General features: G+C 38.9%; 1 protein-coding gene across 1 annotated transcript in view; it reads right to left on the reverse strand.

Moving 5' to 3' along the window:
* The window catches only part of LOC134617584 (zinc finger protein GLIS1), a 69,954-nt gene that overhangs the window by 19,185 nt on the left and 28,596 nt on the right, over nucleotides 1-22,173 (reverse strand). The window contains exons 2-4 of the mRNA XM_063462879.1: nucleotides 19,738-20,859; nucleotides 10,355-10,516; nucleotides 18-131 (exon numbers count right to left, since the gene is read on the reverse strand). Coding sequence (XP_063318949.1) covers nucleotides 18-131; nucleotides 10,355-10,516; nucleotides 19,738-20,631 — 1,170 coding nt within the window. The 5' untranslated portion in view covers nucleotides 20,632-20,859. The remainder of the gene's footprint in view (nucleotides 1-17; nucleotides 132-10,354; nucleotides 10,517-19,737; nucleotides 20,860-22,173) is intronic.

The raw sequence follows: 22,173 nt of genomic DNA on the forward strand, positions 1-22,173 counted from the left end.
GTTTTAATGTTCATTACCTTGACCTCCTTTTCCTGAAGGCCTTTGGCTGAATGAGCTTTGACGTGCTTTCGTAATGAGCTGGGGTCAGTGTAGCGCTTGGTGCATCCTGGTATCTGACAGGCGTATGGTTTCTGTGAATGGACCACAAGAAGGAGAGGTGAGAGAAGTTTGACTGAACATTTAGAAGCACCTTGGTTTGACTTTCTGTTATAAAAGAAAACAGGTGTGCTGCTATTAAAAAAGAGCACAAATAATTTTTTGGTGTTTTGGGGAACACTTTCTCCCGCAGCTCTTCTTCTAGCGGATTGCAAAAATTTAGCAATGTTGATTTCAGTACTGAGCTAAGGAGAACAAACCTTTTTTTTGTACAGAAAACACAACAAAAATAGCACAACACACCAAATTAAACCCAGAGCTTGAGAGTTATTATTAGATTTACTGTAAGGTACAGACTACACCATCTCTTGTATATCCTACATTATGTATTGAGAAGGTTACAAATTTTCTACACCAGAACTGAAAAATATTCACAAAACGATGATTTTATAGTCTCATCAGATACACAACGTCAAACATAAAATGTGTGTACAAATAATGGCACAAGTTCAGATGACTCACATCCACACTGAAGACGTAAACATTTAGGATAAAGATCGTAAATGTGGCTACTTCTTGTGACAACTGGACTAACAGAGGAAGAAAGAACATGTAGTTCTCTCAACATTTTACATAAAGTGCTCCTCAGCTGAGAAGGGAGGATATTTACCTTTCATCTGCGGGCTTAAAAGAGGGGAAGAGAGAAGAGAGTTTAGCCATAAATCATTTCATTTATAAAGTAAACTGTGTGAGCTACCTGCAGTCTTTGTATTCATATAAAAGTATTTATTTCTGCACATTATTTCCTGAAGGAATAAACATTTCATAGCAGGCTAAAGCAGCTGGAAGACAAAGTATTTTCTGGTATAATGATATAAAATACTACAGTTAACTGAGTCCTCCTGAAATAAGTAACATGAGTGGAATATGTGTTGAAATGTTTTTTACTGTACAAACAGCTCATTTCTTATATGCAGATAGGTTTTCATCATTTTACTTCGAAGTAGAAAGTTGAGTAAGATGACTGTATTTCACAATTTAGTGAATAAATGAGCTCATTTCCATGAATCTCAGATCTCTTTTTTGTTCGCCCTTTTTCATTGCTAAGTATTTAACAGGTGGATTCAATTATACATTCATGAAAACACATGTACAGTGTTTATTTGAGCCTTTTGGGTTTATGTGCTGGGATGTGAGCACTACAAGTCAAAAAAATAATGAGCATCAGGTTTGATGATCGTATTTTTCAGGACATTTTAGCAGAAAATGTGACGAGAGCTGTGATGTCCTTAACACTGCCCAGTTACTCATCTTTGTACGCGGGATTACGAAAAAAGCTTGAGATTACAGAGGAGCTCACAGCTGTGCGCTAGATGAAAGAGACTATGACGAAGAGTGATTTGTTTAATGAAATCAGATAAACTTGCTGCTGTTACATTAGCAGCAAAATCTTACCAAAACTGATCATTTTGTGTTGTATTATACACCAGGAGGTGTTGCACAAGTCAGAGCTAAAAGTTAAACACATTGTTGATGTTGTAAATAAATAGTTAACTTCACCAGGGCAAGGGTTTTAGAGGTGCATGAAGCTGAACATTGTGACACAGGTCAGCCTGGACTAAAAAGGGTTTAGGACCTGCTGCACATCCATGATGAGAATCTGGCATTCCAACACATCCAAGAAGTTCTCAGTTGGGGGTATTTGAACACAGTGAATCTGTAAAAAGCTCTTATCTGAGCTTTATGAAGAAGCCAACAGAAGATTGTCTATCCATCTAATACCACAGTGTACCATAGTCAGCAACAATACTCAGGTAGTGTAGTGTGGTGTTTAAACAAGGCTCTATTGATACCAAGGGTGCCAAAAAAAGGGAAAAAAAGATAAAGAAATTGGCCATAAATTACCACTGTAACACCACCAGCCTAGACTGTTGACACATAGCAGGGTGGATCTATGCTTTCATGTTGTTTTCATTTTTAAATTATGATCTTACCATCTGAATTTCAGAGAACCAGACAAGGCAATATTGTTTCCCCAATCTCCTCTGGTCCTGGAGGAAATGCGGAATAAAGCTGAGCTTAGTGAGGTAGGAAAAACAAATCAACATGGGCAACAGTGAGGTGTTTTGGGCATGACTTTTTATCAGCTTCTTAGCGTGGAGCATCCCAGACAACATTTGAAAACCCCTGCTTTTCAAAATGACTTCTTTCTTTGTAATTAGTCATTTGCCTGAAGATCTAATATGGAAATACTGCAAAGAAATATCATTTCATTTTTCTTTCTAATATGGCAGTTTTCAGCATATTTGTCACACTTAAATTTTTATATTTTACAAAGACAACTCATAACAAAATTCAGCTTTTAAATGATAATTTCATTTATTAACGGAGAGAGCTATCCAAACCTAACTTGCCCTGTGTGAAAAAGTAATTTTCCCCTTAAATTGATGAATTAATTAAAAAAATAGGACTCATCTAATAAAGGGAAGTGGGCTAAAAGATCTCAATAGCAACAAATAATTCTACAATCTAAAGAAACTGAAGAACAGATGAGAAACTCATCTGTCATTGACATCTGTCTGTCTGGAAAGGGTTATAAAGTCATTTCTAAGGCTTTGGGACTCCAGCGAACCGCAGTGAGAGTCATTATATACAAATGGAGAAAACTCGGAACAGTGGTGATCATTCCCAGGAATAACTGGCCCACCAAAATTACTCCAAAAGCAAATTGACGACTCATCCAGGTCACAGAAGAACCCAGAACACTCTAAAGAACTCACTTGCCTCAGTTAAGGTCAGTTTTTGTTATTCAACAATAAAAAAAAGAGACAAACCAAGAAACATCTTGATTGATGCCCTCCTGGGTTTTAATTGCACCTTAGAACACATATACATCAACACTACATATGAGCGGGTAGAGGGAGGTTTGGAGTCTTCTCACACCCCCGGTCTCCGCGGCCTGCTGGAGCGGGGGGGCTAGGAGGAGGAGTTGGCCGTCCGACTGGGGTCTGGTGTGTGGGGCCTCCCTGCTGCTGCGGAGTCGGGGCAGTCTGCTTCTCCCCACTGCAGGGAAAAGGGTAACACCACCTGGGTCTGGGTGCAGTTTCCCCCTCCAGGGGCAAGGGTACCTAGACCCGGTTCTTAGAGTACGCTTGGGGAGTGTGATTGTGTGTACAGCGTCTCTTGTTGTCTGTCTCCACGTTGGTTGAGTGTGGAGTAATTGCCTATGAGAGCATGAGGGTGGGAATGGATGTTTGTATTTGAGTGTGCCTGTATGTCTGTGTCTATATGTCAGGTTGGGTATCAGACGCCACCTCTCTGGGGACATCTCAGGCCCTCCAAGGTTTGGAGGCCTATCTCCCCCCACCACTTCCCCTGCCGGTGGCAGACGCCCTCAGACATCGATGCGTTGGTGGTTCTTTGTGTCCGGGGGTGGGCGTCTGGGTACACACCGGCTCACTCCTTGGTGGCTGCTTATCGGGGCCTGGAGCCTGGGGATCGCTCGGGCCACTTCGGGGGTGGGGTGCCCTCGGCCTCTCGGCCTGGGGCTCGGTCACTCAGGCACAGCTGGCTGCCGGCGGAGCTCACGGGCACGTCACTGCAACCCCCCCTGGCTTCTGCTCCGCGGCTGCTGAGTGATCCCTCATCTGGGACTCTCCTCAGCTCTTTCTGGGACAGTGGCGCGGCTGCCCCTCTGTTGGTCTTCCTTGGTCTCTTGTGTTCTGGGGGCCTCTGGATGTCTGGAGTATTGATCTCCTCCATACCTGCTTCATGCCCTGGAGGATGGGACTGTGGCCCCCCACACCCTCTAGCAGATCATTACATTAAGGAACCTTTTAAATACAAGCGCGCTCATGCTCACAGGTGTACACACAGGTGATCACACACACAAACTACACCCTTTTTGGCTCCTACCTCAAAGCACGCTGTGCGCTGTCGATCTTACGTGCTGCACAATAATGTTTAATATTAAGTATTTAGTGTTATATTCCCATATATCATTGTGATGTTGTTTATTCTATTACTCTCGTTTTCTTCTGCTTGTTTTCTTTTTTCTTTCTCAACAGGTGATCCAGGTGATCGATATATGTATTTTTTGTCTGCTTATTTTGTTGGTTTTTGTTTTTTGCCCTTTATCCCCGTCCCTCTTCTCCGCTGTTTTTTTTTTTCCCCCTCTTTCTTTCTCCATTTTCTTTTCCCCTATCCCGTATCTAGCAAGTAAAAAAATAAATAAATAAAATAAAATAAACAATAAAAGGTAAATCAAATGGACCATTACGGCAAGGCTGGGATGGTCCATTTGATAAAGTAAATCCGTTGGGCATCTTTCTTCGCCTTTAGACAATAATTCTGATGGCAAAAGAACCAAACGGGACAGGTTTATATAAAAAAAGAAAGAAAGAAAAAAAGAAACATCTTGATAATCCTCAAGACTTTTGTGTCTCAAGATTGTTGGACTAATGAGTGAAAAGTAGATTTTTTGGAAGGTCTGACTCCTGTTACATCTCATGTTAAACTAACACTTTTCATATAAAGAACATCATACCAACAGTCAAAAATGGTGGTGGTTGTGTGATGGTCTGGGGCTGCTTTGCTGCTTCAGGATCCAGACAACTTGCCATAGTTGAGGAAACCATGAATTTTGCTCTTCACCAGAAAATCCTGAAGCTGAATGTTTAGCTATCAATTCATGCCCTGAAGCTCAGGCTCAGTTTGGTTATGCAGCAGGACAGTGATCCAAAAAACATCAGCAAGTCCATCTCTGAATGGCTAAAATGCAAAAAAAAAAAAAGGAAAAAAAAAAGAGCCTTTGAAGCTTGGCCTTAGTCAAAGGGTGGATTTAAATGAAATTGAGTTGCTTTGGCATGACCATAAACGGTCTGTTCATGCTTGAAAACCCTCCAATGTGGCTGAATTAAAACAATTCTGCAAAGAAGAGTCAGCCAAAATTCCTCCACAGTGATGTTATTATCACAAAAACTTGAAAATTTGATTGCTGTTTGTGTTGCCAAGGCTGGCACAACTAGTTATTAGGTTTAGGAGTCAGCTGCTTTTTCACATAGGGTCAGGTAGGATTGGAGAACCTTTTTTCCTTTATCATATAAAAAAGAAAAAACAGCATTTTTGCATTTTACCTGTGTTATCTTTGGCTAATGTTAAAAACTGTTTGATGATCTTGGGTTTGACAATAATGCAAAAAACTACTTTTTCACACCACTGTATCTAACAAAGTAGTATTGAAAAATCACTTGTATTTTTTAACGATGCAACAAAAACAATGAATGAAGCAAATGAGTAAAAATGTTGCTGTAAAAAGAATTTTTAATAGAAATATATCAGGACAGGCATGACTATAATAATGATTGTGTCAGTGGGATTGTTATTTTTCTAATGTCTGCTCGATTTTTCTTCTCCAGTATTCCCAATTTTTGTGTAATTCTTAAACAAATACATTTCAAATTACAGACATGCAATACCAACGTAGATCTGGCATCAGAGTAAGTGCTGCTCTACAGTGTCTGTAAAAAAAAGAAAAAAAAAGGGGGGGGGGCAATTTCAAAACTATTTCAGGAAAAATATTCCCAGTGAGACCAGCTCAGTTCTCTCTTAGTCTAAACAGATCAGCACCAAATGAAGTGCTGTCTTTCTAATCTTAGCATAAATTCAGGGTAATGACATGCAAAGTGGTTATGGCAAATGACAGCTCTGAGACAGACTGTAAATTCATAAACTGCATATCAGTTTCCAATTATGTGTGCCAAAATAATTTAGAAATCTTTTTTTCCTGTTGTCAGGGCTCAGCCCAAAAAAAACTCCAACACAAAACCCTGGCATTATTCAGCACCACATTTCATATCGGATTTGTCACAGTCCATCACCTTTTTGCACTTCACTGCTATCATAAAATGAAAGCTCTCAATGCTCTTAATACATTTCCAAATTTTCAAAACAAACCACATTTTCATGTTATGTGAGCGTTAACTTTAGCGTTAACTTAGAAAGGTAATTCCTGCTTGAGCCTGCACTTACTTTAGGACAAAATTCCCCAAAGTGTCATATTAGTAACACAATACAAGCTGTTTAATCAAACTTGAAAAACATTTCTTGGCTTGCCGTTGCACTACTCAGCAGTTATTTACATTCAGACAGGCTTCCACTGGGCCTCCAGGATGGCGCCAGATGTGTCTGATTGTCAATTTGTGACGCAACTTCGAAGCCCCCATTAGCCAGTGTGAAACCACTAAAGGGAGAAAATAACTTGCTGTAATAACAGTGGAGCGAATCGTGAAGCTCCATCTCATCCGTGTAATAAGAGATCTGATTCGCGGGATTACAGCTAAATTCTCATCACTTGTCAGCAGGAGTAAAAATAACTGTGGTCTGTAGGGTAAATCCACAGCAGGTATGCAGTTTCACAATCCCAAAGAATTCAGACTGTAAAGCAGAGAGCTACAGGAGCACCTCACACCTTATATTACTGAGCAAATATTATTTATCTTAATATTCGGAGCAATTATGTGTAGTCTTGTGTTTTTAAAGTGTATAGTCTCATGCACTGCAGCAATTTTTAAACATAATTTACTGTGTATTTTGTATAAATGTTTCAAATAAATTCATCCAGACAGACATGAGCAGTGATACTATAGATTCACTCGCCACTTTTTTAGATACACCTGTTTAATTTGCTTATTAATGCATTAGTCTAATCAGCCAATCACATGGCAGCAACTAGGTTTACTGAGGCATGTAGACATGGCCAAGACAAGCTGCTGAAGCTCAAACTGTGCATCAAAATGAGACAGAAAGGTAATTTAAGTATCTTTGAACATGGCATCGTTTTTGTTCCAGACAGGCTGGTCTGAGTTTTTTGGAAACTGCTGATCTCCTGGGAATTTTCCCACGCAGTCATCTGTAGGGTTTACAGAGAGACAAAATTAAAAATACCTGCTTGATGTCAATGGTCAGAGGAGAATAGCCGGATTCTTTAACCTGACAAAAACTCAAATAACCTGAATGAATAGCACGTTGAACCTTGAATTAGATGGGATACAGTAGCAGAAGACCCCCCTGAATGCCACAATAGAACAATAGAAGACTTGATTTCTGCTCTAACACTCGGATGGTGGGGTCAGAATTTGGTGAATGAAAGCACGGATCTATCCTCCCTTGTCTCAGCGGTTCAGACTGCTGGTAGTGTAATGGTGTAGGGGATATTTCCCCTTAGTACCAAGTGAAGATCATTTAAACATCACAAGGTATCTGAGCATTGCTGTTGACCATGTCCACGCCTTTATGACCTCAGTGTACCCATCTTCTGATGGCTGCTTCCAGCAGCTTCGTAAAGCTCAAATTTTCTCCAACTGATTTCTCGAACATAAAAATGAGTTTACTATGCTCAAATGACATTTAAAGTCATCAGTTTTCACTCCCATAGACCACATTTCGGATGTGGTGGAATGGCAATTTGGCATCATGGATGTGCAGCCAACAAATGTGCAGCAACTGTGCAGCATAGTGTTGAATCCAAGCAATGAAGAGATAAGTCAGTTCTGAAAACAAAAGGGGATTTAACCCCATACTACGAAAGTGTATCTAACCCAGAGGCTCGAAAGGGAAAGTCAGTTTCACTCAGTTATTTTTAGGTAAATACCATCTGCCAAGAAGGTTATGTAACTGACTGCTTTGTTTTGTTTTGTTTGCTCAAAAAAGTTATACCGTGCATCAAAGGCTTGGAGGTGAACAGAGATTTCCAGGGATTTCCAAATATTACATTTTTTTGAATAACCTTTGACACTAAAATGTTGTTTAAACATAAAAGTTATGACAGGTTCAGCTACAAGATTCATCCAAAATGTACCAAAGCACTCTTATTCTTTAAAGTTATTCTAAAAATTATTTTAAAATTCAGTACTTTTTTCATCATATTATTAAATCCTATTTATTTAAAAACAGTACTTCAACAATCTAATAATACAAGTAAATGTCCTCCAATAACATTTTACCCAAGGGACGGAAGTTTTATCAGAAATATCTCGTGAAAGTCTTGATCCAGCTGATTTTTACGTCATTATTATAAAAACACTTCATAACATTTTCTATGTTTTGCCAACAAACACTTTGGTCTAAAAAGATGTAACTAATCATTTCAGCCGATAAAAATAAGTGTAATGGTTTAATAACTAATGTTTTTTTCCTAAAATATAGTCAAGCAAAGTTATTACGTAATATAAAATAAAAAAAATATTAAAGTAGATAAATATCATACTAATGCAGCATTTAAATACATCCCCTGGGCATGAGAACACCTTCATGGAAAGAGTGACAATGCTGGCACGACACTTGATACCTGGTACACAAGAGTGGATTACGAGAAAAGGCCTGTTTCTGTTCTTTCTCAGGCTCCATCAGCTGTGGATTTCATAACTTATTTTGCAGTTGTAACCTTAATTTATGATCATCAAGAGCACGGGGGACACTCACCCCCACTAGTTTGAGTCCTCGGATGAATTTAACGTCGTTACTGTAGATGGTGTGTATGAAAATTCCTGGAAATTCACGCTGTCTTCACGGTTGAATGGATTCTATTTTTTCCCTGTTTTGTATAAACTGATCTGACACAAGCAGACTCTGCACAGCAAGTTAAAATTGGCTCACATGCACTAGCAGTTTATCTTCCCCAGTCATTCCCAGAAGGTCCCATAGAAAGCTGAGGGAGAGGCAGTCTGCTGCACTTTAACCCTCTGAGGTCTCAGCCACTGTTTTCAGCTGTCTGCTGCCTCTGTTAACATAACACTACAGCTACAACAAAGCACATATAAAATCCTGGATAAATGCAATACTGTAAAATAATTAACGAGTTTTAAGCACACCTGTGTTGGTATGAAAGTTTAAAAAGTCAAATTGTTTATTCATTTTTTAAAACACGTTTTTTGGTCTAAAAAAGACCAAATTGTGCTATATAAATAAACTTGCCTTGCCTAAAATTCTCATGTGGCAAACAGAATTATAATATTGTGGTCGGCGATTAGGTGGAACTTTTTTCTCCTTAACCCTAACCTGTACACCGTACATTTGTATTTAAAACAACTGCTGAAGTTTGGTGGGGGTACTGTCATCACAAAAGTCACAAAAACACAGTCTGTTTTTCAGGATTACTTTGAAACAAATGTACCTCTAAAGAAAGTTTATGTCACTTATGTTGTCCAGACAAATCAGGTACATGTCGCCGTGCCAACCCGGAGTAACAGAGCTCTAACATAAGTGGCAACATTGTAACCCAAACCATGATTTTTTTTTTTTTTTATAAACTTAACCCAGAGGTTTTAAATATCTAAACCCAATCAGGTAATTTATTTTTAACTAACAACATAGTTAAAAAATACTAAAAAAGGAAACATGTATGACTCAAACTTGCATCTCTGGCTGTAATGACTACCTCCACTACGACCCATTACAAAATAAAAATCATGTCCAGAAGCACAGTGCACTAGATTAGAGCTGATTAGAGCCGAATTCATTTTCCTACGCCACATTAGCAAGAAGCTTGTTTACCTGAATTTCCCCAATGAGGGACAATAAAGGATATTTCTATTGTACTTCTAGAGACTGTGACCATTTCCCAAGCTGTGTTAAACTTATTAAACTGCATTAGTTTAGAAATACTATGTTGACCAAAAAAAAAAGTGTAGAAATCTACAGTTTTGCTGTGTGTGCTCTCATTAAAGAGTAATAAAGTTGTTGCTGTGGTATTGGGATCCTACATTGTTTGAATTATCAGCCTTAGTGCATTTACACAATATGCAATTAGGGCGAATGCCAAAATACAGCAACAGAATTGGCATTAATGCCAGTGAGTGTCTTTAATTACAAGAGTAAATATAGTACACAAATGATGTCAAGAAAAGCTCGTTTTTTTGTCTCCATTTTAAAAATGGCGCTATTTCCAAGATACAGCAGTTCAACCAGGCTGAAAGAGGTTACATGCATGTATGATGAGTTCACTGTCTCTGACCCAAGCCAGAATAATTCTTCATGTTATCTTCAGATTCTTTTTGTACTTGTATATAGCGTGTTTACATGACCTTGACTTCTTTGTGACCTACTGTTATGGTGACGTTTGCTTGGAGAAGCAAAAAGCAACCAGCTATCGAGTCCACTGTAATACTACAAAGTGACAGAAAGCTCAAATTAGGAGAATGTGCACTATAACAGAGCACATCCTAAATGGAAGGAGCCCATCAGGTAGCTGTTCACTGACCGTATCCAGATGTGTGCGCTGGTGTTTAGCACGATCACTGGAGTTGCTGAAAGCCTTGAGGCAGCCGGGGTGCTGGCAAATATAAGGTTTCTCCCCTGTGTGGCTCCTCAGGTGGATCTTCAGGTTCTCCAGACGGGAGAACGCCTTGGAGCAGCCCTCAAACTAACAAATAGAAAAGCAGAAGATTTTATATAGAAAAATTATTTAAGAAAATGTGCTTAGATTATCTTTAAAAATGAAACCATGTGTTTAGACACTTTTGCAAATGTATTGCATTTAATACCATCAGTTAGTGGAGAACCATATATGGTGAATATGTGCCATCCTATTTTTTCCAAATATTAAAAAGAATGTTCGTAACAGGACGATGCATTAACCCATTCCTCTCCTGAGGCTCCTGTATTAGAAGGAGACCGTGTGATATTTAAACAGAACCTGCTGCTTTTTATAAAGACTACTAAGCAAGTCCACATTCACTCAACAAGTTGCTTTGTGAAACCATGACTAAGAAGATCCAGCAGGTAACAGGTAAAGGAGTAAAAATATTTAAAATTGGTTCAGCAGTATCAGTGTTTACTAATATATTGTCATTAGTCTGCTTCTTTCATAATTAAAGATTAAAGAGGAGTTAAAGGATGGGGTTTTTTTCCATTTATATATTTTAACTGTACTCAGATGCACTACAAAAGCAGTAGATGAAAGAACTTGATAGTGTTGTGCACACTGCTGATATTAGTTGTGTAACAACCTAAAAAGAGGGTTTGAAATTCAAATCCTAGATACTGTCACCTTAAAGAGTTGAATGTCATATCACCTAAAAGCTACCGCCACCGCTTTAATCCAGTGACAAGCAGTCCCGACTCACTCCGCTGACCCGATACTCGTTTCTCCTGTTCATACTGGCCATGAACACAGGTATAATGTGCTGCATATAAAAGTAATGGGTTTCAAAAGCCCCGGTGTGACCCACTTTTTTGTGAAAGTGCATTCAGTGAGCCAAAATAAAGCTTCAGCACTTTGAGAACTTAAGTGTTTATTTAAAAAGTTTGGGAAAAAGAATGTTTGTAACAGGATGATTTCTGTCACTTTATTTAAAAAGTTTGGGGGCTTTTAAGTGCAGCTTTCCATCAGTTCATTGCATTTACGTAAGAAATCAGTGTCTAGTTCTTGAAAGATTTTAAGATATACCGATTCAAATCTGTGACGGTAGACTAACAACTACATGAGAATTAAAAAAAAAAAAAATCATTCTGACATCTCTTTGGGGACTCAAAACAAAATAACAAAACTACACCATAAACTAATAAATCATTAAATCCCCTTATGTTCCTTTAAAATGCTTAAGTTGTAACTACGTTCATAAAATTATATTTGTACATAGAACTTAATGTCCTTACAGAAAAAACTAAAACAGAGGCAATGTACCAGTATTTATATCATAAACTTCAGGTAATGGCTGTTCTCCACTCAGAGAAAAAACATAGCCAAAACCGCACAAACACACACACACACACACACGCATGCGCCGACTGCGGTAGGTACTGTTTCACTGGACTCAGACAAAAAGCAAATATGAGCCTCAGCACGCTTACATACTGCCCGACATACGGCCTATGGTTTATATCTTTACAGAAATTCCAATTTCTACTGATCAGTGTTTCATATTGGATATTTATGTCAGAACGCCAAATATATGGAAATATTTAAAAAGGAAGTAAGAGACAGCATAGACCAGGGGTGTCCAACTCCAGGCCTCAAGGGCCGGTGTGCTGCAGGTTTTAGATGTCACCCTGGATCAACACACCTGAATCAAATGATTAGTTCATTACAAGGCCTCTGGAGAACTTCAAGACATGTTGAGGAGGTAATTTAGCCATTTAAATCAGCTGTGTTGGATCAAGGACACATCTAAAGCCTGCAGGACACTGGCCCTCGAGGTCTGGAGTTAGACACCGCTGGCATAGACACACACAGGAGATTTACATTTAGACCATTTTCATTTGTCAGTATTTTTTATATTTAGAAAAAGGTTTTGAATCAAAGTAAAATACATTTTTATTTTAACACAATTTACTCTATAGATTTAACTCTTTTCTCTTCAAAACGACAGACAAAGAAAAAAATGAAGACCGATCATCGTGTGTGTGACACTTAAATTTGCATTTAAAAGAAAAATAATCCCCTTATAATCTATAGATCTCATATAGATTCTATACAAATATTATATTTATTTCTTAAAACTTTTGATAAAATCTTCAGAAAATTGGTCTTTAGACTCAGTTCTAGTTTAGCACTGAAGGCTTGAATAAAGTAATTCTTTTACATTTTTTTTAATATCCAGAATTTATTCCACACATTTATTAGCCATCACTAATGAGTCTATAAATGTCACTCACCTCATTAGGTTTAATAAGACTGTACATAAAAAACACACTACATCATCTTGATTAATTAATCCAAGCTTTGAAAACACCTCGCCACAAAAATACAGACGGGCAATTGAAGCATTCAAACACTGAGTCACACAAGAACACAGATGAAGCCCTGAGAAAGTGAAGCTGTAACATTTCAACAATGTGCAGCTGTGAAGGCAAACCAACACACACAACATTAGTCTGAGTTATCTGAGAAAAAAAAAAGAAGCTTTCTTGTAGTTTAATCCATTGCCACAGGACGATTTTTAAGATCTATAGTTTATGTTCTGATATTTAATGCAAATGTAATTTACCCTACATTTTTCAAGACTTAATAAACACACACTTATAATTTAAAACTATGTTATCAGGAATGAAAAGACAATCACTCCACACTATATTAGGTACACCTTTCCAGTACTGGGTTGGACCCTCTTTTGCCTTCAGAGGCATCTTACTGTAAATCTTGGTGGCGCAGATTAAACTAGGTGCTGTTGGGATGGACGCTTTCATGTTGTTTACACCAAATCCTAACCTACCATCCAAATTTTACATCAGAAATCAATACTCGTCAGACCAGGTAATGTTTTCTCCGATATTCTACGGTCCAATTTTGCTGAGGCCATGCAACTTGTATCTTCAGTTTCCTGTTATTAGGTAACAGGAGTGGCAGATGATGTTCTTATGCTTCGCTGATTGTGAAGAGTTGTTATTGGAGTTAATGCTGTCTTCTATTAGATCAACAAGGCATTTACGCCCAGAGAACTGCTACTGATGGGATTATTTTATTTGTGGTTGTGCAGGAAAATCAGCGTAAATTAGAAGTTTCGGAAATACTCAGACCCGACCATCTGGTACTAACAATCATGCCACCATTTGATGCCCAGTTTAAACTTCAGCAGGTTGTCTCAAGAATGTCTTCTTCCATGTCTTGGGTTGCCATGATTGGCTGATAGATATCTAATCCCTAAAAACAAACAAACAAACAAACAAAAAAATTGCTAATGGGTAAATTTTCAAAAAGAAAAAAAAACAAGCCCTGCAGTTTATGCTACAGATGTGATATAATGACGAGTAAAAGAACCATTGACTAATACTTATTATTTATAATTACATATTTGGTACTCTCTTGAGTATTAATATTCCTGCTAAAATATTTTGATGGGAAGACGTTTTATTCTGCCTTTACAGCTGATAATATTAATTTTTCAGACAATGCTCGTCATTCGAGGGTCACTGGTTTTGGTCTTTTCATGGTTATATGACAGACAGATGATAAATGTACATACATGTGTATTTTATTGAAGCATCATAAATTACACATGATGACTCTCACACAGTGGGTTTAGAAGTGCTTTGAGAACTCGTGTTTACAGCCTGAGTAACACCTGTCCAATCTGGGGCTTGACATTACGAGCTGGTAAATAAAGCTGAATTCATTAACAAACACTGACTGCATTCATGTGAGATATATTCATTTTCCACTGCAGCACTGGGAATGACTTAATTCACATCTTCTGGCATAAGAACTTTATGAAAATGAAATGACGTTATTCACGTAGTTCAAGTGTGACTAATGACTAATTTTTTGTGTTTATGTTGATTTAATATTTATTAGTTGGCAGCAGGCTGGATCACTATAATGAATTAATTCACTTATGAAGGAAGCGTATCCCAGAGTGAGAACTTCTGAATGAATTACTAATCCTTAGGCTGATGACAGCAGGGAATAACGGGGAGAGCTGCTCAGGGATGGGGACTTGGCACCAAACAGCAGGTCATAATGGGGCAGATGTATTCAGGTCATGAATTATTGAGCTTCATGAAGTGACTCATGACAGAAGTGATGGAGGATGACGCATCGCTGGGGCTCAAAGGCCACTGTTGTGATGGTAAATGTAGAAAGCACCGTGTTTTCACACCAGCGTGGTTGTAGATCTGTCTTTATCTTAGTGGCCTGGGTTAAATTTATGGCTCAAATATATGAGCCTCTTTTTTTAATTATTTATTGACATTTAAAGTTTTATCTGCTGAAACTAGTGAGCTATAGAAGCAACCCCAGTGGGTGGTTTTTGTTTGTGTAATGAACAAAACAAAGGAAAGATTCTGCATCCATCCACTTCCTGCTGCTTATCTGGGTCTGGGCTGTGGGGCAAGCAGTCAAGGCAGGGCCCCCCCCAGAACCTCCCCGTCTCAAGACCCCCACAGAGGGACACCAAGTCACTTTCCACTGTGAAATAATCAGGTAATCAACCTTTTAATTCTACAAATGAAAAAAGGAAGATCAGATTAAGTTACACATAATGTGATAGGAAAATATATATATATATACATAAAACAATAGATGCATACACATTTTACTGTGGTTTTCTTCTACTCTTGTGCTGCATTTCTGAAACTGCATAAGTAATAATCCTGGGGACTTGTAGTATTCAAAAACTGCACACAATGGCCACAAATATGAAAAACCATCTTTTTGTCTTTAGGAACATACTTTCCATAAGAGACAATCATTTAGCTGCTGATCTAAAGACAATATATAATGTCTATGCTAGGTAATAAATTAAATGCATCTGTCAGAAAAGGCTCAGGGTGATCAGCGGTTTTCATATGCTTAGACACATCCTCCATTCATACATTCATTCATTCCTCCTCTGGCATTCATGAGTCAGGGAAACCTGTTGTGACGAGAGGTTTAAATCATTTCTCTGTCTAACAGATGGTTCATCCGTCTGGCAGAAATCAGTAGAAGACTGTGAGCTCATTAATGCCTTTCAAACCCAGTTAAAGCTCCAAGTGGCCCATGCGATGCTGGAAAGGATGAGATACTGTATGTTTTGACTGACTGTTCTAAGATTTGGCATGTGCTGGATAAATCTCTCCAAGTGAAGGGAATAAACAAACAAACAAAAAACGTTCATTCTGACAAAAAACACATACACTGTAGCAGCCAGCTTAACTAGACATTAACCAACAGGGATGCATGTGCAGACTGGATCGGACACAAAACAGCCTTTAACCTCTTGGTTTTCTAGTACTGTATTTTTCGGACCATAAGGCGCACCGGATTATAAGGCGCTCAGTCGATGAACGAGTCTGTTTTCATACATACGGCGCACTGGATTACAAGGCGCATTAAGCAAACAAAACAGTCAGATAAGTCAAACTTTACTCAACTCGTTCTTCTTGCTTCCTCCACTTGCGTACCATTGATTCATTAATGTTGAATTCTCTCGCAGCTACTCTATTCCCATGTTGTCACAGTATATTAATGACTAACCTTATATTTTACAGCACCCTGCCATGCGATTGCATTTGTCCCTAACCATCAGGAACCCTCACGTTAACTTTTGAGTGGAAAAAAGTTAGCGTTCATCCTCCAGCTTCACTGTATTTATGTTATGCTAACATAGCTGTGTCGCTAGCGATCACGTAGCACATCATTATATACCAGCTAGTCTAACTTCAGTAACCCTACAAAAGTCACTGCTGTTTAGTTTTCTTCTTCTTCATTTATGTTGGAAGTGATAGCAGAGCTGTATGTTTTAATTTATTCAGAAATCCCATACAGAACATGGTACATCATCCTTAGGTAGAAACTAGCAAGCTAACTTCCTGCTAACTTCTAACTCTGTTAAATTTCATAAATTCTGTTTTCATGGATGCCTGGATGTTAAACTTAATTGTTACACCTGGTAAAGCAGCAACGCTGATCATTTTATTAAAGATAAAAGAATTTAGACCGTTTTTAACTCTCAGTGATGCCGCAGTGTTTATTTGACTTTAGGGCCTGAAGCGGAGTTTGGACCCGGATTACTCTGCGAGGCTCCTGACTACAGTAGCCGTAATTGACTATGTGCACGTTAGCATATGCTACTTCCGGTGCGGAAACTCCTGTGGGGAGCTTTGTTTCCGGTGTCCTATTCGCGCCCTGTTTACGGTCCAAAACAAGTTAAGCAAATGAATAAATCAAGCGGCGATTTACATTTCTATAGATGTCTTGGGCATTTATCCAATATATCTGTAAATGATGTTCATCGACTTGTCGATATTTTTTCCCCAGCGCCTCTCTTTTTCTCAAAAGAGAAAAGGGATTCAAATGTTATATTTCTCAGTATCTGTAAACAGCGGTCCCTCGTTTATCACGGGTGTTATGTTCTAAAAATAACCAGCGATAGGTGAAATCAACTAGCCAACTTTATTTTTTGATGCATGGACATCGTGGATATACAGTACTGCACTTCAGAGTCACACTGCTAGCGATCGATGTGGCGATTGTGTACTGTACAGGAGAGACGTCACGGAGGAGATCGTCTGCAGCGATCAGGACGCAGGACACAATGTGATGTAAAAAAAAAAAAAGCATGCAAACTTGCACTAAAAAAATCTGCGAAACAGCGAGGTGAAAGGTGAACTGCGTTATAGCGAGGGATAGGGCTGTGCGATATGACCAAAATCTCATATCCCGATATTAAGACATCTATCGTTGATAACGATATAAATCACAAAAATGCAACATTTTCTGTAAATTCTGTGAATCTCGGGCAGCTCGACTTGCGTGAAGTGTTTCCAGCTGGGCGTCATGTACCTGGAGTCGAGTGTTTTAACTGATGCATGAAACGATACATTTTTAGACGTAAGTTGTAACGGCAGCCGTTTTCTTTGTGAGTATTTATTACACAGCGTGCTGCGGGGAAACGCCTGTTCTAACGTTTGAGTCTAAGGTTTATTTTTTTAGCACCTGACGGCTCTTTCTTGCTTCTCATCCGTAAACACTCTGCATCTTTCACGTGATTCAGTTTATTTTGAAAAGTCTCAACAGGATCTTGAGCTTTATTGTGAAAGGTTTATGTGGAAAATAAACAAGCGGACACGCCATGGTTTTACTGTGTTGTTGCTAATGACAACACATAAAAACAAGTGCTTGTCCGTCTGTAGTGTGGTTATATTAAATATAAGAGAAAGAGAGAACTTAAAGAAATTAATATAGCCACTACAGTGACCATCAAAACGATGAAAAAATATTGCCATAAACAGTTTATTTTGCGACACCACGAAACAAACGATAGTGTAAAATGAAACGATAGATGTTTTTATATCGTCATCCGATATATATCGTTATATCGAACAGCCCTAGCGAGGACCACTGTAATTCTGAAGGTAAGTCACAACATACCCTTCGTAAATACTAATGTATAGAAACCATTACCAGCAATCATTCATTTTTTGTGTGGCTTTTTTTCACGGTTTGTTAACATGCTGTGTAGGTGTGTACTTGACTAGCTGATATCGACATAACGGGGAAACATCTGGTTTGACTATTCTTCACCTGTAGTTTGAATGCTGAACATTTGCCTGTTTAAATCATAAGACCAGTCACTATACAGAGATGTGCTTCTGAATGTGGACGATGTGTCTTCTGATTCTGTAATGCAGTTCTGCTTGTGTTGAGTGATGTAAACAACTGATCGATCTAAACTCTTTAAACGTCAAAATTGATCATTAGATTTTTTATGACACAACAGTGGTGAGTGTTCCCACCTTCTGCTCTTTGTAACTTAACGCGATCTTTCCGTTTTCGAGTTTTGGACATGATTTTGGAGCATATCTTCGCAGTAGCGATTGACCGCAAAGTAAAGCTACCGGAAATGTACAACCCCACATCCGGTCTCAAACCAGGAAGTTAGCATTTTCTTTTTTTCTTTTTTTTTAAATTTAAAAAAAAAAAAAAAAAAAAAAAGAAGTTAGCATTTTCTCGTGCACATAGTCAATTCTCCGACAATCCATCAAGCGGTGCGGTTTCGTAGCTCACCAAAGTCGTACTAAAACATTTTTTGACAGATTTTTGAGCGCCGTGTACCACATAAAGTCGGTTCAAGGTCAGTAAACACAAACAAAATTCATACATAAGGCTCACTGTCGATTTTTGAGAAAATTAAAGGATTTTAAGTGCGCTTTATAGCCCGAAAAATACGGTGCCTCTACGTCCATTAGTGCTGAGGTGAGAATAAAGCAGCTATCATTTGGGTTTGATCACAGTTATCAAGTGTGATCCTCTTGTGTCCTGCATCATGATCCCTTCCTTGATCAACAGGTCCCAACATTCTCGTTATATACCAGGGGAATCAGGAGAAAACAGCCTTCTGGTACGATGATGATTTTGATATAGAAGTAAAGATGCATCTGGCTGTGCATGCCAGTACTTTATCACAGCCACACATTTAGGGGGACCCATTATGCTTTTCTTCATTTCCTTAGGCAATATATATGTCTATGTTATAATAGCGGATGCTCATTATTAAGTTTCACATAATGACATTAGTGTATGTACAATCCTCATTAATTTCAGATGGCTACAAACGCTTGGCTTCAGTTTCCGTCTGCACCTGATTCTGTATGAGCAAAAGCAGATATCCCTTATATGGCTGTCTCAGACACACAAGCCCCACCCACCTGCTGTTCAAAATATCTTTTTATGAGGTGCATGAAATCAGAAGAAAGTTAGCTTAAAGGAAGGGAAGGGGAAGAGAACTAAAAGACTTGTTTCAGATAAAGGATGACAAAGAATGGTTATTTTGACCTGGAAATCATGTCAAGTGGGTCTACTAGAAAACATGAAGTTAGAAATAAGTATAACAGGTCCCCTTTAAAGCATTAATGGACACAAAGTGCTGGTTTTATGTTTTGCTGCTTCAAACCCCTTCCATTTGACAAGGTACTACTAAGAATATTACTGTTATTGCTAAATTAAATAGTTGCCGCATTGTTCTAATAAACTACTGTTGTATAAATTCCTTAACGGGGAAAACTCTTCCAAGAGATTTCTGTTTTGCAGTTTGAGAAGTAGTTTGTGTCTTCTCTCAGTAACCTCAGATATATATATATATATATATTTTTTTTTAAACGGTCCTTTCTGACTCGGTTATCCATTTATTCTGTCATTTTAACTGTCGACTAAAGCAAACTCACCATGCACTTGTTGGGTTTTTCTCCAGAATGGACCCTCATGTGGATAAGCAGCTTGTAGCGAGCATTGAACGGTTTGTGGCGTCGCACGCAGCCAGTCCAGAAACATGCAAACTCCTCCCCTTTTCTCTGGTCGATGTGCACTTTCTCGATGTGCCTCACTAGCTCCTCCTGGGTGCTATAAGTGGCACTGCAGTCGATCCAATGACACGGTTGCTCCTGCTGGTCAAGCGTGGGGTCCTGTCCCACAGGTACGTTAATCATGGGGGACTGAAGAGAGGACTGTGTGCTGTCCTGATTGCTGTATCCTTGAAAAGCCTGATTTAAATGGTACAGCTCCCCCTGCTGGTTGCTAATTTGAAACTGTTCCCTCTTACATGGCAAGAAATCATCTGCAGGTTCTTGTTTTACGGAGCAATATTCCTCCTGTGGCTTTTGTTGTTGTTGAGACAATTTATTGTTGGCATCAGAAAGAGGCAAGCAAGACGCAAAAAGTAGAGATGAGGAGGCAGAAGACAGTGAGGAAGGTGGTGAGGCGAAAGATGAAGATGTGGCACAGCTGGTGAGCATGTAGGAAATTGGGAAGGAAGGCTGAGGGTAGCAGCTGAACCTCTGAGTGCTGTTTTGGGTGTCTGTGTGAGCTGTGGTTGCAAAGTCCTCCACAGTCTTTTCTATGTGGGATCCGGCTGTCTTACAGTTGAGCAGGGAGGTGAGGTCACGCCCAAGCGAGGAGAGCGACAGTGAGGTCCTGGGAAGACAGCACAGGCCTCCCGAATGGATCGACGGCTGGCAGAAGCCACCAGAAGACAGTGGCGCCTGAAGATCCTCAGCATCCTCAAACACACTCCCAAATCCAGGAAGAGTCACATCTGGAGGCCCGAGATCAGGGGGCCACATGCCAGCCCCCACTCACAGACTCCCACCAAGAGATCCTGTCAGTAAAATCGTTGAAGTCGATTATCTTGGAGCAATTTTAAGACCCCATTGTAGATAAAACCCTCTGCAGCATCTTTTCGCATTCAAAGGTAATCAAATTAGATTCATGTGCAACTGCTGGCACCTTCTGAATGTGTAGACTTCAGTCATTTGTTCCAAAGTGTTGCGTGGTCAGTCATCACTCCAGCACTGTGGGAGACAAAAACCAAACCCAAATGAGTCATCATAAAAAATACATAAATTTAAAAAAAAATAAAACAAAAACAACATACAAATCGCAAATACAAAACACTTTTTGAAACAATTCTCAGACTTATGAAAAGTACTCGAATCTTTTATGACTGTAAAAACAGTTTAAAACCTGAAGAATTGCATTCAAGTAGATGTAACCTAGTTTTCTTGCCTAACTACGACACAAGTCTTGAAAATAAACAAGGTCAGTTAGCTGCAAAAGCTACTGCTGAAGCTAGAGTTAAAGCTGACCTACAGTATGATGCTCTTTGCAGCTCCATAATTTTAATATTGGAATCTAGCAGAACAGCTTTGCATAAGTCACATTTCTATAATAATCCTTATTTATCTTATCCTGGGCCTTGGTGCAGCCCCTTTGATCATCTAGTGTCTGAAACAAGTTGTTCTAGCCTATCTGCCCTTAACTTATCTGTCTTCTGACTGGCTGTCTTTTGCAGACAGAGCGCTAAAACAACAGGTGGGTGGGGATTTACTGCTCAAGGGCAGCGCTGACATAAAAAAAGGCCTACTATACAGAAATCTATAGTCAAAAGGGCTGTGAACCAGACAGATAAATGTTGTAGAGCAAAAAATAAAATATAATAGCCTGAAATTTAAAAAGATTAACGTACGTTGCAGCATGAAATGGAAAAGCTGCAAAAAGTCACTGCTCCGGAACGAGACACGTGTGATGATCTGTGCATTTGAAAAGAGATATTCCATCTCTTACACTCAAGCCTCACCACATCTACCATGGCATTCACCCATCAACCACTGGTTCATCGCTCGGCCATTGCCTCAGCAGAGTTTCCTTCACAAACAAATTTCCAAAGATGCTTCTCTCATGAGAAGCATTACTCTAAACTTAAGGACTCACAAAACTACGAAAATCTTGATCAAACTGGGGATTATTTTCACCAAAACTGTCTGTAACACTCTGGAGGTCCTTGGATTTTATGGTGTCTAGTGTCCTGGCTGTTGGGTTTAATGATTTGTTTTTTTACTTTCATTTTAAAAGAAAAACCTGTTTCATTTCTGACCACTACACAACATGCAGAAGACTGTTTTTAAAAAAAAATAAAAAATACAGAACTGGAACGCTCATATTGTCTAATGAATGTTTCTTATAAAAATACAATACTTGTATCACCTTGAACTGACAATTCATTAAACATTCATGTGTTGTGTTGATAAAGGATGATGTACCACTCATGCTGCTAAAGAGGACTTGTGAGCTTGTTTCAGTCTGAAACACTAATCAACAGAAGAAGT

Source organism: Pelmatolapia mariae, linkage group LG18, assembly GCF_036321145.2.
Source record: "Pelmatolapia mariae isolate MD_Pm_ZW linkage group LG18, Pm_UMD_F_2, whole genome shotgun sequence".
NCBI classification, from domain to species: domain Eukaryota; kingdom Metazoa; phylum Chordata; class Actinopteri; order Cichliformes; family Cichlidae; genus Pelmatolapia; species Pelmatolapia mariae.